The following is a 16916-nucleotide window of genomic DNA, read 5'->3' as shown; positions in this document are numbered from 1 at the left end:
GATTTTGTTTGTGGGTCCACACCCCTATGAATAACCCATGATGAGAACTGATGGTCGACAAGGATCACTACTACCAAAACTACTTTAACCGCTGTAGACATGCTGGACCTCAAAAGTCCAAGGTCCTTTGTCATTAGCGCGCTACAGAAGGTGGGGCCAGCCGTGCTGCTTGCAATAATGCGACTCCCACATTTAGGAAGTTGTAGGCTTCCTTTCATGGCAGCTAACAAACTTCGCCACTCAAAACCCACTCCAGAGCTTAGATCCACACCACTTCCATGGAGGAAGGTGGAGGTATGGTCCGGCCGGACGGCCATTCTTCTCCGATGGAAGCAGCTTCCCATGCAGTGGCAGCAGCCGCTGCTTCTCTGGACCTGTCTCTAACACTGCCCCCCGTGCGACCACCACCACCACCTTCCTCCCCTTCTTGGGCTGCAGCACATGTTGTTCTTCCTTCTTCTACAGGCGCTGGGGGCGACGACCATGGCCATGGTCGTGGGAGGCTCTTCTCGTGCCTCTTCTGCGAGAAGACCTTCCTCAAGTCCCAGGCGCTGGGCGGCCACCAGAATGCGCACAAGAAGGAGAGGGCCGCCGGCAGCTGGAACGCCCACCTCTACCTTCCCGCTGCGGGGGCAGCCACCCACCACAACCAGCGGGCCGCCGCAACGCCCATCCTGCCGGCGACCTGGCCGCCCGCGCGTACGCCTACTAGTACGCTTGACGACCACCACCACCAGCAGCAGCTTGATCTTAGCCTCAAGCTCTAGCTAGCTAGCGTTCTCTAGTGTCAACGCACATATACGTGCGTTTTGCTTCTCCTCATAACAACTACCTAGTGCGTGCGTGTGTGCACTCAAGTATCTGTGGAAGCAACATCTGTTGATCATTGTTAGTTCACTTGCACTGCTCGCATGTTGTCCATTTTACTTTGCTGAATTTTGCCCCGACATTTTACTTCGCAAAAAGGAGTAGATCATTAACGCATGTTGATGGACAGGGGATATATCACTGACGAACTATTACTACTACCTCTGCAGCACAATAAAGCTTCCTAACTAGAACGTGAGATAAAACATTCATATTTTTTGATCCGACATAAATACTAAAAATAAGATTTTTTTTAACAAAACAAATCTTAATTCGTATATTTATGTTGGATAAAAAAATCTGAAAGTTTTATCCTAGATTCTAGATAGAAAGCCTTGCTGTGCTGCGGAAGTTTGAAGTTCAAAACATGTTCTATGTGAGAGAAATAAAAAAGAGAAATGTACTTGCACGAATCACGATGCGGAAAATGGATGGCCAGGATAGATGGGCCTGGGTGCAGGTGCTCTAAAACATATTTTCGACCACTGTAGCCATGATACATCTGCCTCCAAGTTCCTCTGTGGGTGTTACTGTGCATGGTTGGCTATAGCCGGCGGAGGCCCCGTCTGTTGGATGTTAGTGCTGCTTGCAGTAGTGTGGCTCCCAGATCTAGTAAGTGGCTGGGTTCCTTTCATGGAGAAGGGATCTTCCATTGTGCTCCGGACAAGTGTCCAAGTATGTGTTGGTCGAGGAGAGATGCGGTCCGGCCTACTAATGCTGGTATTTCTCCATGTTAGTTGTGGAAGTGTGATTGCCCACGGTATACCAGGTGTGTTGTGGGCTATTTGGAAGTTTAGGAACAATTCATGCTCTAAGCATGTGACCAGCTCATACACGTACTAGACCGGTGGGTGTGTTAGGGGTGGTCTGACTTGTTCATGCGATCATCCTCAGAGCATTTCTAGCTGATCTCTAAAAATCTACGGAGGAGTAAAATTTCGGTTTTACTCCTCTAACCAGCACCTAGCCGAAGTGGATAGAGGAGTACATTTTTTGTTCCGCCTCCTAGTGAACTCCTATATTTAGTTGGCCGCCCACCGCACGAGCAAAAAATATGCTCCCTTCGTCGGCCGCACCTACCACACCTCGTGCTGTATCTAATCCGGCGCGACCTTTACCCACACCGCTGACCTCGCCCGCCACCGCCGACGCTCCGTAAGACCTGCCGTGTTCCTTGCACACTCGGATTTGGGCCTCTCTCACCGTTGCTGGCACAGAAATTGGTAGATCTACAACAGTCGCCGCGGAAGGATTTAGCGCGTCTGACTGCCATCACTGTCGCCTTTGTCATGGATTGGCCGGGTACCGAACCGCACGGCCCACAACGACTCTGCACCGCATCTAGGTATGGCCTCCTCCCCTGGCCGCTCGGATCTCACTCATCGGTGGACTGCCGGCGAAGACACGCCCGGCCGTCGGTCGGGCTCGGCACTAGCCAGGGACCTGGCCGGAGTCAAGAAGCTTCCACGACGAAGGCTAAGACCAATACCATGGAGGTGGAAAGGAAAGTGCCAGGTTGGGCTTGATTACGGAATCGACAATTGCAGCCGAAATATAATCGGCGCACGGTTCTAGACCATGGGATTTTCTATCAACTACCTCAAAATGGAGTCGCCCTTGCCTCATGGTCATGACGGCTACGGCATGCACGCGCGTCTACCGCAGCGGGCTCAGCTGTGTAGCTAGGCAAGACGCGCCACCTGTGCGCATTGCGGTGTACAAGTCCGTCTCGGCCGGAGGTGGTGGCAACACGACAACCATTCTCGCTGCCATCGACGAAGCGATCCACGACGAAGTGGACGTGTTGTCACTTTTCATCGGTGGCACGGATAACAGCTCGTTCAGAGCTCTTCACGTAGTTCAAAAGGGGATCACTGTGGTTATGTGGGGGGCAGCGATGGACCTAGGCCACAGAAGACTTCACCGTGGGTCATTACTGTGGCGGGCGAGCAAGATTGATCAGTCATTCCCAACGGTGATCACGCTAAACAAGCAGCGGGAAAAGGTACGTACCTATGGAGTCAATAAAGAAACACTAACCCTAAAAAAACACTAGCTCTAAGAATCAAAAGCTTTTCAGTAAACTCTGTCCGTTTTCTTTTCCAGGGACAGTCTGTCTATTACCGTGAAGCATTCATCTCCTAGAAGCAGCAATTTCACGAGCCTTACATTTAGACTTGGTACCAGGTATGTACATTAGACAATTTGTTGGTTTAATCTGCTCTTAAGCTGACTTGACATTGCCTTATGTATTTAGGTATACGTATATGTTGGAAATATGCCCTAGAGGCAATAATAAAATGGTTATTATTATATTTCCTTGTTCATGATAATTGTCTATTGTTCATGCTATAATTGTGTTATCCGGAAATCGTAATACATGTGTGAATACATAGACCACAACATGTCCCTAGTGAGCCTCTAGTTGACTAGCTCGTTGATCAACAGATAGTCATGGTTTCCTGACTATGGACATTGAATGTCATTGATAACGGGATCACATCATTAGAAGAATGATGTGATGGACAAGACCCAATCCTAAGCATAGCACAAAGATCGTGTAGTTCGTTTGCTAGAGCTTTTCCAATGTCAAGTATCATTTCCTTAGACCATGAGGTCGTGTAACTCCCGGATGCCGTAGGAGTGCTTTGGGTGTACCAAACGTCACAACGTAACTGGGTGACTATAAAGGTACACTACAGGTATCTCTGAAAGTGTCTGTTGGGTTGACACGGATCGAGACTGGGATTTGTCACTCCGTATGACGGAGAGGTATCTCTGGGCCCACTCGGTAATGCATCATCATAATGAGCTCAAAGTGACCAAGTGGTTGGTCACGGGATCATGCATTACGGTACGAGTAAAGTGACTTGCCGGTACCGAGATTGAACAAGGTATTGGGATACCGACGATCGAATCTCGGGCAAGTAATGTACCGATTGACAAAGGGAATTGTATACGGGATTGATTGAATCCTCGACATCGTGGTTCATCCGATGAGATCATCGTGGAACATGTGGGAGCCAACATGGGTATCCAGATCCCGCTGTTGGTTATTGACCGGAGAGTCGTCTCGGTCATGTCTGCATGTCTCCCGAACCCGTAGGGTCTACACACTTAAGGTTCGGTGACGCTAGGGTTGTAGAGATATTAGTATGCGGAAATCCGAAAGTTGTTCGGAGTCCCGGATGAGATCCCGGACGTCACGAGGAGTTCCGGAATGGTCCGGAGGTGAAGATTTATATATAGGAAGTCCAGTTTCGGCCACCGGGAAAGTTTCGGGGGTCACCGGTATTGTACCGGGACCACCGGAAGGGTCTCGAGGGTCCACCGGGTGGGGCCACCTATCCCGGAGGGCCCCATGGGCTGAAGTGGGAGGGGAACCAGCCCCTGGTGGGCTGGTGCGCCCCCCTTGGGCCTCCCCCTGCGCCTAGGGTTGGAAACCCTAGGGGTGGGGGGCGCCCCACTTGGCTTGGGGGGCAAGCCACCCCCCTTGGCCGCCGCCCCCCTGGAGATTGGATCTCCCAGGGGTCGGCGCCCCCCCAGGGCCCCTATATATAGTGGAGGGGAGGGAGGGCAGCCGCACCACAAGCCCTGGCGCCTCCCTCCCTCCCGTGACACCTCTTCCTCCCCGCTTGCGCTTGGCGAAGCCCTGCCGGGATCCCGCTACTTCCACCACCACGCCGTCGTGCTGCTGGATCTCCATCAACCTCCCCTTCCCCCTTGCTGGATCAAGAAGGAGGAGACGTCGCTGCTCCGTACGTGTGTTGAACGCGGAGGTGCCGTCCGTTCGGCGCTCGGTCATCGGTGATTTGGATCACGACGAGTACGACTCCATCAACCCCGTTCACTTGAACGCTTCCGCTCGCGATCTACAAGGGTATGTAGATGCACTCCTCTCTCTCGTTGCTAGATAACTCCATAGATTGATCTTGGTGATGCGTAGAAAATTTTAAAATTCTGCTACGATCCCCAACAGTGGCATCATGAGCTAGGTCTATGCGTAGTTACTATGCACGAGTAGAACACAAGATTGTTGTGGGCGTAGATCATGTCAATTTACTTGCCGCTACTAGTCTTATCTTGATTCGGCGGCATCGTGGGATGAAGCGGCCCGGACCGACCTTACACGTACGCTTACGTGAGACAGGTTCCACCGACTGACATGCACTAGTTGCATAAGGTGGCTAGCGGGTGTCTGTCTCTCCCACTTTAGTCGGATCGGATTCGATGAAAAGGGTCCTTATGAAGGGTAAATAGTAATTGGCATATCACGTTGTTGTTTTACGTAGGTAAGAAACGTTTTTGCTAGAAACCTATAGAAGCCACGTAAAAACATGCAACAACAATTAGAGGACGTCTAACTTGTTTTTGCAGCATATGCTTTGTGATGTGATATGGCCAGAAGATGTGATGAATGATATATGTGATGTATGAGATTGATCATGTTCTTGTAATAGGAATCGCGACTTGCATGTCGATGAGTATGACAACCGGCAGGAGCCATAGGAGTTGTCTTTATTTTTGTATGACCTGCGTGTCATTGAATAACGCCATGTAAATTACCTTACTTTATTGCTAAACACGTTAGCCGTAGAAGTAGAAGTAATCGTTGGCGTGACAACTTCATGAAGACACGATGATGGAGATCATGGTGTCATGCCGGTGACGAAGATGATCATGGTGCCCCGAAGATGGAGATCAAAAGGAGCAAAATGATATTGGCCATATCATGTCACTATTTGATTGCATGTGATGTTTATCATGTTTTACTTCTTATTTGCAAAGTACGACGGTAGTAATAAGATGATCCCTTATAATAATTTCAAGAAAGTGTTCCCCCTAACTGTGCACCATTGCGAAGGTTCGTTGTTTCGAAGCACCACGTGATGATCGGGTGTGATAGATTCTAACGTTCGAATACAATGGGTGTAAGCCAGATTTACACACGCAATACACTTAGGTTGACTTGACGAGCCTAGCATGTACAGACATGGCCTCGGAACACGGAAGACCGAAAGGTCGAGCATGAGTCGTATAGAAGATACGATCAACATGAAGATGTTCACCGATGTTGACTAGTCCGTCTCATGTGATGATCGGACACGGCCTAGTTGACTCGGATCATGTTTCACTTAGATGACTAGAGGGATGTCTATCTGAGTGGGAGTTCATTGAATAATTTGATTAGATAAACTTAATTATCATGAACTTAGTCTAAAATCTTTACAATATGTCTTGTAGATCAAATGGCCCACGTTACCCTCAACTTCAACGCGTTCCTAGAGAAAACCAAGCTGAAAGATGATGGCAGCAACTATACGGACTGGGTCCGGAACCTGAGGATCATCCTCATAGCTGCCAAGAAAGATTATGTCCTAGAAGCACCGCTAGGTGATGCACCCATCCCAGAGAACCAAGACGTTATGAATGCTTGGTAGTCACGTGCTGATGATTACTCCCTCGTTCAGTGCGGCATGCTTTACAGCTTAGAACCGGGGCTCCAAAAGCGTTTTGAGCAACATAGAGCATATGAGATGTTCGAAGAGCTGAAAATGGTTTTCCAAGCTCATGCCCGGGTCGAGAGATATGAAGTCTCCGAGAAGTTCTTCAGTTGTAAGATGGAGGAAAACAGTTCTGTCAGTGAGCACATACTCAAAATGTCTGGGTTGCACAACCGCTTGACTCAGCTGGGAGTTAATCTCCCGGATGACGCGGTCATTGACAGAATCCTTCAGTCACTTCCACCGAGCTACAAGAGCTTTGTGATGAACTTCAATATGCAGGGGATGGAAAAGACCATTCCTGAGGTATATTCAATGCTGAAATCAGCAGAGGTGGAGATCAAAAAGGAATATCAAGTGTTGATGGTGAATAAAATCACTAAGTTCAAGAAAGGCAAGGGTAAGAAGAACTTCAAGAAGGACGGCAAGGGAGTTGCCGCGCCCGGTAAGCCAGTTGCCGGGAAGAAGCCAAAGAATGGACCCAAGCCTGAGACTGAGTGCTTTTATTGCAAGGGAAGTGGTCACTGGAAGCGGAACTGCCCCAAATACTTAGCGGACAAGAAGGCCGGCAACACCAAAGGTATATGTGATATACATGTAATTGATGTGTACCTTACCAGTACTCGTAGTAGCTCCTGGGTATTTGATACCGGTGCGGTTGCTCATATTTGTAACTCAAAACAGGAGCTGCGGAATAAGCGGAGACTGGCGAAGGACGAGGTGACGATGCGCGTCGGGAATGGTTCCAAGGTCGATGTGATCGCCGTCGGCACGCTACCTCTACATTTACCTACGGGATTAGTTTTAAACCTCAATAATTGTTATTTAGTGCCAGCTTTGAGCATGAACATTGTATCTGGATCTCGTTTAATGCGAGATGGCTACTCATTTAAATCCGAGAATAATGGTTGTTCTATTTATATGAGAGATATGTTTTATGGTCATGCCCCGCTGGTCAATGGTTTATTCTTAATGAATCTCGAACGTGATGTTACACATATTCATAGTGTGAATACCAAAAGATGTAAAGTTGATAACGATAGTCCCACATACTTGTGGCACTGCCGCCTTGGTCACATTGGTGTCAAGCGCATGAAGAAGCTCCATGCTGATGGACTTTTAGAGTCTCTCGATTATGAATCATTTGACACATGCGAACCATGCCTCATGGGCAAAATGACCAAGACTCCGTTCTCCGGAACAATGGAGCGAGCAACCAACTTATTGGAAATCATACATACTGATGTGTGCGGTCCAATGAGTGTTGAGGCTCGCGGTGGATATCGTTATGTTCTCACTCTCACTGATGACTTGAGTAGATATGGGTATGTCTACTTGATGAAACACAAGTCTGAGACCTTTGAAAAGTTCAAGGAATTTCAGAATGAGGTGGAGAATCAACGTGACCGAAAGATAAAGTTCTTATGATCAGATCGTGGGGGAGAATATTTAAGTCACGAATTTGGCACACACTTAAGGAAATGTGGAATTGTTTCACAACTCACGCCGCCTGGAACACCTCAGCGTAATGGTGTGTCCGAACGTCGTAATCGCACTCTATTGGATATGGTGCGATCTATGATGTCTCTTACCGATCTACCGCTCTCATTTTGGGGCTATGCTTTAGAGACTGCCGCATTCACTTTAAATAGGGCACCGTCTAAATCCGTTGAGACGACACCGTATGAATTATGGTTTGGGAAGAAACCTAAGCTGTCGTTTCTAAAAGTTTGGGGATGCAATGCTTATGTCGAGAAACTTCAACCTTGAAAGCTCGAACCCAGGTCGGAGAAATGCGTCTTCATAGGATACCCTAAGGAAACCATTGGGTATACCTTCTATCTCAGATCTGAAGGCAAGATCTTTGTTGCCAAGAACGGGTCCTTTCTGGAGAAAGAGTTTCTCTCGAAAGAAATAAGTGGGAGGAAAGTGGAACTTGATGAAGTACTACCTCTTGAAGCGGAAAGTAGAGCAGCTCAGGAAAATGTTTCTGTGGTGCATGCACCGACTAGAGAGGAAGTTAATGATGATGATGATCAAGGTACTTCGGATCAAGCTCCTACTGAACTTCGTGGGTCCACAAGGACACGTTCCGCGCCAGAGTGGTACGGCAACCCTGTCTTGGAAATCATGTTGTTAGACAACGGTGAACCTTCGAACTACGAAGAAGCAATGGCGGGCCCAGATTCTGACAAATGGCTAGAAGCCATGAAATCCGAGATAGGATCCATGTATGAAACGAAGTATGGACTTTGACTGACTTGCCCGATGATCGGCGAGCCATAGAAAATAAATGGATCTTTAAGAAGAAGACAGACGCGGATGGTAATGTGACCATCTATAAGGCTCGACTTGTCGCTAAGGGTTATCGACAAGTTCAAGGGGTTGACTACGATGAGACTTTCTCACCCGTAGCGAAGCTGAAGTCCGTCCGAATCATGTTAGCAATTGCCGCATTCTATGATTATGAGATATGGCAAATGGACGTCAAAACGGCATTCCTTAACGGCTTTCTTAAGGAAGAATTGTATATGATGCAGCCGGAAGGTTTTGTCGATCCTAAGAATGCTAACAAAGTATGCAAGCTCCAGCGCTCAATCTATGGGCTGGTGCAAGCATCTCGGAGTTGGAACATTCGATTTGATGAGATGATCAAAGCGTTTGGGTTTACACAGACTTATGGAGAAGCCTGTGTTTACAAGAAAGTGAGTGGGAGCTCTGTAGCATTTCTCATATTATATGTGGATGACATACTGTTGATGGGAAATGATATAGAATTCTTGGAAAGTATAAAGGCCTATTTGAATAAGTGTTTTTCAATGAAGGACCTTGGAGAAGCTGCTTATATATTAGGCATCAAGATCTATAGAGATAGATCGAGACGCCTTATTGGCTTTCACAGAGTACGTACCTTGACAAGATATCGAAGAAGTTCAATACGGATCAGTCCAAGAAGGGGTTCTTGCCTGTATTGCAAGGTGTGCAATTGAGCACGGCTCAATGCCCGACCACGGCAGAAGATAGAGAAAAGATGAGTGTCGTCCCCTATGCCTCGGCCATAGGGTCTATTATGTATGCCATGCTGTGTACCAGACCTGATGTAAACCTTGCCGTAAGTTTGGTAGGAAGGTACCAAAGTAATCCCGGCATGGAACACTGGACAGCGGTCAAGAATATCCTGAAGTACCTGAAAAGGACTAAGGATATGTTTCTCGTTTAAGGAGGTGACGAAGAGCTCGTCGTAAAGGGTTACGTCGACGCTAGCTTCGACACAGATCTGGATGACTCTAAGTCACAAACCGGATACGCGTATATTTTGAATGGTGGGGCAGTAAGCTGGTGCAGTTGCAAGCAAAGCGTCGTGGCGGGATCTACATGTGAAGCGGAGTACATGGCGGCCTCAGAGGCAGCACAAGAAGCAATCTGGACAAAGGAGTTCATTACCGACCTAGGGGTGATTCCCAATGCGTCGGGCCCGATGGCTCTCTTCTGTGACAACACTGGAGCTATTGCCCTTGCTAAGGAGCCCAGGTTTCACAGGAAGACCAGGCATACCAAGCGTCGCTTCAACTCCATTCGTGAAAATGTTCAAATGGAGACATAGATATTTGTAAAGTACATACGGACCTGAATGTAGCAGATCCGTTGACTAAACCTCTCCCTAGAGCAAAACATGATCAACACCAGAACTCTATGGGTGTTTGATTCATCACAATCTAACTAGATTATTGACTCTAGTGCAAGTGGGAGACTGTTGGAAATATGCCCTAAAGGCAATAATAAAATGGTTATTATTATATTTCCTTGTTCATGATAATTGTCTATTGTTCATGCTATAATTGTGTTATCCGGAAATCGTAATACATGTGTGAATACATAGACCACAACATGTCCCTAGTGAGCCTCTAGTTGACTAGCTCGTTGATCAACAGATAGTCATGGTTTCCTGACTATGGACATTGGATGTCATTGATAACGGGATCACATCATTAGGAGAATGATGTGATGGACAAGACCAATCCTAAGCATAGCACAAAGATCGTGTAGTTCGTTTGCTAGAGCTTTTCCAATGTCAAGTATCATTTCCTTAGACCATGAGGTCGTGTAACTCCCGGATGCCGTAGGAGTGCTTTGGGTGTACCAAACGTCACAACATAACTGGGTGACTATAAAGGTACACTACAGGTATATCTGAAAGTGTCTGTTGGGTTGACACGGATCGAGACTGGGATTTGTCACTCCGTATGACGGAGAGGTATCTCTGGGCCCACTCGGTAATGCATCATCATAATGAGCTCAAAGTGACCAAGTGGTTGGTCACGGGATCATGCATTACGGTACGAGTAAAGTGACTTGCCGGTAACGAGATTGAACGAGGTATTGGGATACCGACGATCGAATCTCGGGCAAGTAACGTACCGATTGACAAAGGGAATTGTATACGGGATTGATTGAATCCTCGACATCGTGGTTCATCCGATGAGATCATCGTGGAACATGTGGGAGCCAACATGGGTATCCAGATCCCGCTGTTGGTTATTGACCGGAGAGTCGTCTCGGTCATGTCTGCATGTCTCCCGAACCCGTAGGGTCTACACACTTAAGGTTCGGTGACGCTAGGGTTGTAGAGATATTAGTATGCGGAAATCCGAAAGTTGTTCGGAGTCCCGGATGAAATCCCGGACGTCACGAGGAGTTCCGGAATGGTCCGGAGGTGAAGAATTATATATAGGAAGTCCAGTTTCGGCCACCGGGAAAGTTTCGGGGGTCACCGGTATTGTACCGGGACCACCGGAAGGGTCTCGGGGGTCCACCGGGTGGGGCCACCTATCCCGGAGGGCCCCATGGGCTGAAGTGGGAGGGGAACCAGCCCCTGGTGGGCTGGTGCGCCCCCCTTGGGCCTCCCCCTGCGCCTAGGGTTGGAAACCCTAGGGGTGGGTGGCGCCCCACTTGGCTTGGGGGGCAAGCCACCCCCCTTGGCCGCCGCCCCCCCTGGAGATTGGATCTCCCAGGGGCCGGCGCCCCCCAGGGCCTCTATATATAGTGGAGGGGAGGGAGGGCAGCCGCACCACAAGCCCTGGCGCCTCCCTCCCTCCCGTGACACCTCTTCCTCCCCGCTTGCGCTTGGCGAAGCCCTGCCAGGATCCCGCTACTTCCACCACCACGCCGTCGTGCTACTGGATCTCCATCAACCTCTCCTTCCCCCTTGCTGGATCAAGAAGGAGGAGACGTCGCTGCTCCGTACGTGTGTTGAACGTGGAGGTGCCGTCCGTTCGGCGCTCGGTCATCGGTGATTTGGATCACGACGAGTACGACTCCATCAACCCCGTTCACTTGAACGCTTCCGCTCGCGATCTACAAGGGTATGTAGATGCACTCCTCTCTCTCGTTGCTAGATAACTCCATAGGTTGATCTTGGTGATGCGTAGAAAATTTTAAAATTCTGCTACGATCCCCAACAGTATATACCACGGAAGTTCTTAACGGCTCGGACGTAAAAGGGGAAATCCTGTTCTGCTTTTAGGCAGGCGACACGGTACACTGGGTGGCGTGGGATCTGGCCTTATTTTCGCCAAACCACGATTAGGGCAATAGATGCTTGCCAATGTATGGCTTGCATTCTGGTGGACCATGACACTGGGAAAAGGATCTACAAATACATGGGCGACCCAAGGTGAACTGGAGTCGGTTTGAGAACATTCAGTTTCATTCCTTCGCGACTGAGTTCGATCAGGCATGCGCTGCTAACATTTTTTGTTTTGTGTTGTGTTGTTCTGTTTCTGTGAGCAGCAGCTCTCCGGTGGCAAAGATCAAACTACCGACGACCGTTACTGGCAAATACATACGGTGCCAAAAGTGGCTCGATTCTCCTCTCGAGGCCCATAAGTTGAGTACCCCGATACTTTCAAGACCGACATAGCCACACCCGGATCCAACATCTTGGTGGCAAAAATGGCCCGTCCTATTTGGGACCTCCAATTTGGGATTTCATAAAAGTTCCTAATTTCAAAATAAATTGTGAATTTTTCCAAAATGTGGAAAAAACATAAAATGTTTGTGAATTCAAAAAAATTTCACGATTTTCAAAAAATGTTGGGGAAATCCTAAAATGTTCGAGATTTTGAACAAATGTTTGCATATTCAAAAATATGTTTCGGAATTTTAAAAATATGTTTGGGAAATAAAAAAAGTTCATGATTTTGAAAAATGCTCGCGTGTTCAAAAATAATTGTGAATTTGAACAAAATGTTTGTGAATTCAAAAGATGTGCATGATTTTTTAAATGTTCACAAAATTCAAAAAATGTTCGCAACCTCAGTAATGGTTCCAAAATTTCAGAAAAAACATCGCTTCAATACATATTTCTTGATTAAAAAATGTTCATACATTTCAATAAATGAGTGTCAAATCAAAAAATGTGCGTGAATTTCAAAAACTGACCAAATTTTCCAAAATGTTCGCCCCAATTCGTAAAAATGATCCTGAGTTTTAAAAAAACAAAAAAATTCAAGAATTTGTAACGCAAAGTCGAATTTTTTTCATGATTTAAAGACGGTTCCAAAATTCATAAAAAATTCGTGAATTTGAAAATGTTCATTAATCGATAAATATGTTCTCAAAATGAAATATCAAAAAGAAAAGGAAAAATAGAAAAGAAAAGGAAAGAGAAAAAGAAAAAATGTGATAGAAAAAATATAAAAAAGAAAGAAAAAACCAAGGAAAAAGGGGGAAATCTGGTTAAGTGAGGTTCTAGAACCTTCCTAAACCCGGTATGGGGAAGAACCTGGGATGGGCAAGCCCAACAGAGCACCTGGCGCGTGAGGGGCAGCGCCAGCATGGGTTGATAGTGTTCTCATGTTGAAGATCCGCGGTGGCAACAAAGAGAATGGTGATGAACATGAGTAATTCTTTGGGCAATGAATGAGGTCCTTTTAAATTATTTACCGCATTTTAAAGGAGGGTGGTGGTGTCTGGGAGCAAGAGGCGTTTTGCTAGTTTTGTTTCCGTGGCCTATTAATAGGTCGCCTTCTTTTCTTGCAAGGAATTAATAGTTTTTTGTTGTTTTATTTATTTGTTGTTAAAGCAAATGCAACTGCCATGGTTTAATAGAAACGTTCCAAACCACAACTGATGTAAACCATCGATAAATTCCTGAATCTTTATCATAGTTTACTGTGGAGAATAAAACACTCGTTTATCCAGAAATAAGCACATTGGGAGAACATGGATGTTCTCAGAGTTTAGCGAATGTCGGCCGTTGGATCGATTCTTTGATGCGTTCTGGACTGTTGGATCTCGCTCCTGGAAGACCTCGGCTGTCGGATGGAGTTGATCTACTGCTACAATGAATAGTTACCGTCTTTCTCATTTTTTTCTCACGTCGGATTTAGGCCTGTGTCTCGCTGATGGGTGGGGACTCTCTCTGGTGGGCCTCGCCTGTCAGTTGCCGTGGCTGGGCACGTTAACTGTGCGACCCGTAGGCGCCCTTCGGTGGCCAAATATCCTCTGCCACCGCCGAAATTATCATGCCCCGCCGAGGGTATTTTTGGTATTTCCTGTCGTGGGCCGGTGCATGTCGTCTGGTGGTTGGCTCGTGGATGGATGAGGTCAAGCAGGGCACTGATTGGGTGAGAACCCTAGCATCCACTCTGCCTCTCCTCCCGCCTACCTCAACTCTACTACTCTCCCTGCCGTGGTCGCTCGCTGCCGCCCGCAATCGCGCCCCGACCTTTCCTCTCTTCATCACGCCGCCACCTTCCCTTCTCCTCCGGCCTCGACTCTTCCTCCCTTCTCCTCCGGCGCCTCCTCCCAAGGGAAGTGAAGGGAAGGGATCGAGCGACAAGGTGAGGCCCAAATCCACATCAGCATCAGCGCTTCATCGTCGACTTCATCCCCGACCGTCCTCGAGGTAGGCCATGGAGGTCCGGTCCGGCCCGGCAGCAGCCATGGATGGAGACGCCTGAAACCCTAGCCCTCCAAGGACGTGCGCCGGCTGCAGGCCATCTCCGTCGAGCTCATCCACGGGTCTCCGACTATGGTGCGTGCGCATGATCCCTAAATACCCTCTCTTGTCGGTTTCTTAATCTCCCCTCCTTGTGATTCCTTGGTTTGTTTTGTGTGCAGCTGCTCCGATCTGGAAGAGGGGGTGGAGTTGTTGTTGCTGCTGCTGTAGGTGGACGAGACACGAGCTCTCATGGCTCCTCCCTCCTCCTACCCCCTAACGTGGTGAACTCCACCCCCTCTTCCTACCCCCTGCACATCTATCTTATTTTGATTGCAATTGTGGTTCTGGACACAACCTGGTGGTGATTGCTATTGTGCAATCTCATTCAGTTTTAATCAATACACGTCTTGTTTCAGTTTGAATGTGTGTGCAACCAATCAGATTGCTATTGTGATGTTTAATGCTTGCTGGCTGCTTGTTGTTAACTAGGGGAAGAAGAAGAAGAAACCTTATCTATTTGATTTAAGGAGAATCATGTATATTTCTTTCATTAGAAGTACCACTGCTTGTATTTGCGTGTTTCCAGCAGCCATCTATCAAAAAAAGCTACACTTTTGGATTTTTGATTTAGCGGCATCAATCATTAATTGTTCTGCTATGTATGTTCTTAACTATGACTACCCGTTTAGGCGGCTCTTAGGTTAATATGGTCTTGGTTCTGGGTGGATCTCCGACTATTCTGGGTGGGCATGAATCTCTTCTTTGTTTTTTTCATCTCCTATTATTCTGAATCCTGCGTTTATTTTATGTGCAGGTTGCTCTGATGAGGACAAGCTACTTCTGCAGGTGGACGGGCCCTCATGGTCGCCGCACTCTCTCATCAGGAGTAGGCAGGAGAAGTGTCGGCCGCCGAAGCAGACGAGCCGAGCCATTAGTGGCTGCATCTTTGACATCCTTTCCTAGCGTGGTCGCCAGCGTACGCTGTCCACCGGCAGTAGCAAGGTACATCTCTGCCGTTTCCTCCACCGGGTCAGTGCATGCCCGTGGCGAAGCTTATATTGCATCATGGTGCAGGATCTGGTTATATGGTGCAGGATCATGGTGCAGGATCCAGGCCACTCAAACTCAAAGCATACTAACAACCAGGCCTGGAGATATAGTTTGCACAATGTTCTGTTATGCCATTTTGATATGGCTAAAATGTTAGCTTTTGATATGTGTCAGAATTATGTTGCCCCACCAGCCTGAAAATGTGATAAATAAAAGCCTACAGTACTCATTTATTTGTATTTATAGGCTTCGTTGTGCATATGATTTACTCTTTGTTCCATAAGATCACATTTTGGTAGTGGTGTAAGTTGAACCTTGATGTTGTTGCTGCTGTATTCTGTAATGGAACTGTTAGATAAGGTAGTTAACTATCTCTAGCCATAGGTCTTATAGTGGTGCAGATTCATTTTCTCTGCTAGGAGTTTACTTAATTACAGAACATTCCTGAATAGTTACACTAAGCTAGCCATGTTCCCAGTAAGCTCAGAAATTTCCTGGCATACACTTGACACCGGTTATCTCTCATATTTCCCTGATTTCCATAGATGTGTTGTATCCCTTGCATGTTGTTTTTAGTCGGTCTTTGCGATTGGTTCAGTTAGAGGCTTATTTAGTTGTCTGGTGATTCTCCTCTACCAAGCAGCAGGCCCAAGCAAGTTGTGATTTAGTCATTGGCTATGGTCATTGGTATGATAGAAGCGTTACACGGTGCATCGATGATAAAGCTATTGTTCTCTCAAACTGGTTATATTGTTCTGTTTTCTTGGATGATGTAAAGTTAACTGATGGCCATGCCAGCATCAACTTGGTTTATAGTCAGGGTGGACACGGCCCGGGCCGGTCCGGTCCCTGACCGAGCCGTCACTTGGACCGGCCGCCGGCGGACCGAGCCGGACCGGACCGACCAGTCTGGCGGTCCTGTTTCTAGGGACCGGACTGGCGGCGGCAAAGCCCGGGCCGGACCGAGAGGACCGAGAGGACCGGCCAGTACACAAGCCAGAGCGCGCACTCGAGCTCCGACGGCGGCTGCTCCGGCTAGAGGAAGCGCAGCTCATCGACGAGATGTCTGCAAGCTACACAAGAACCAATGGAAGCTAGAGTAACCAAGAACATCACCAATGGCAGCCCAACGGCGACGGACGGCCAGTGAACTGAGACGAAAGGGACGATGATCGATGCGGCGACGTAGGACCTCCCACGTCGATTTCTTTGGCTGAGACGACTAACCAGACTCTGGCGCATCCAATGGACAAGGTCACCGGGGCCAGAGAGTCCAGTGGCCGCGCGGACGACAGCCCCGCGGTGGCGGACGTAGACGACGGTAGTTTTCTTGCGCCCCCGCCACGCCTGGGTCGCCACGCACCCGCCACAGCCCCGCCACGCCCTCGCCACAGCCCCGCCATGCCCCACCCAAGCCCCAGCCACACCCCACTCGGTGCTCACCGTGCTCCCGCCGCGCTCTCGCCACGCTCCCGCCACGCCGATGCATCGGTTTGTCGGTCCTGCGAGCTAGCTCGGTGAAAGCCCAGACCGGACCGACGAATTTTCGG

At 48.2% G+C, this 16916-nt stretch overlaps 1 protein-coding gene across 1 annotated transcript; it reads left to right on the top strand.

Moving 5' to 3' along the window:
* The first annotated feature begins 231 nt into the window (after positions 1–231).
* On the top strand, positions 232–892 carry LOC123073536 (zinc finger protein 2-like). The gene has a single exon (XM_044496629.1). The coding sequence runs from the start codon at positions 279–281 to the stop codon at positions 765–767; it is 489 nt and encodes a 162-aa protein (XP_044352564.1). The 5' UTR covers positions 232–278; the 3' UTR covers positions 768–892.
* The last annotated feature ends 16024 nt before the right edge of the window (positions 893–16916 follow it).

This window comes from Triticum aestivum, chromosome 3D (assembly GCF_018294505.1).
Source record: "Triticum aestivum cultivar Chinese Spring chromosome 3D, IWGSC CS RefSeq v2.1, whole genome shotgun sequence".
Taxonomy (NCBI): Eukaryota; Viridiplantae; Streptophyta; class Magnoliopsida; order Poales; family Poaceae; genus Triticum; species Triticum aestivum.
This window is presented reverse-complemented; position numbering and strand designations above follow the sequence as displayed.

Coding starts and splice junctions, on each gene's coding strand:
- LOC123073536 (XM_044496629.1), top strand. CDS start 279: ATGGAGGAAGGTGGAGGTATGGTCCGGCCGGACGGCCATTCTTCTCCG.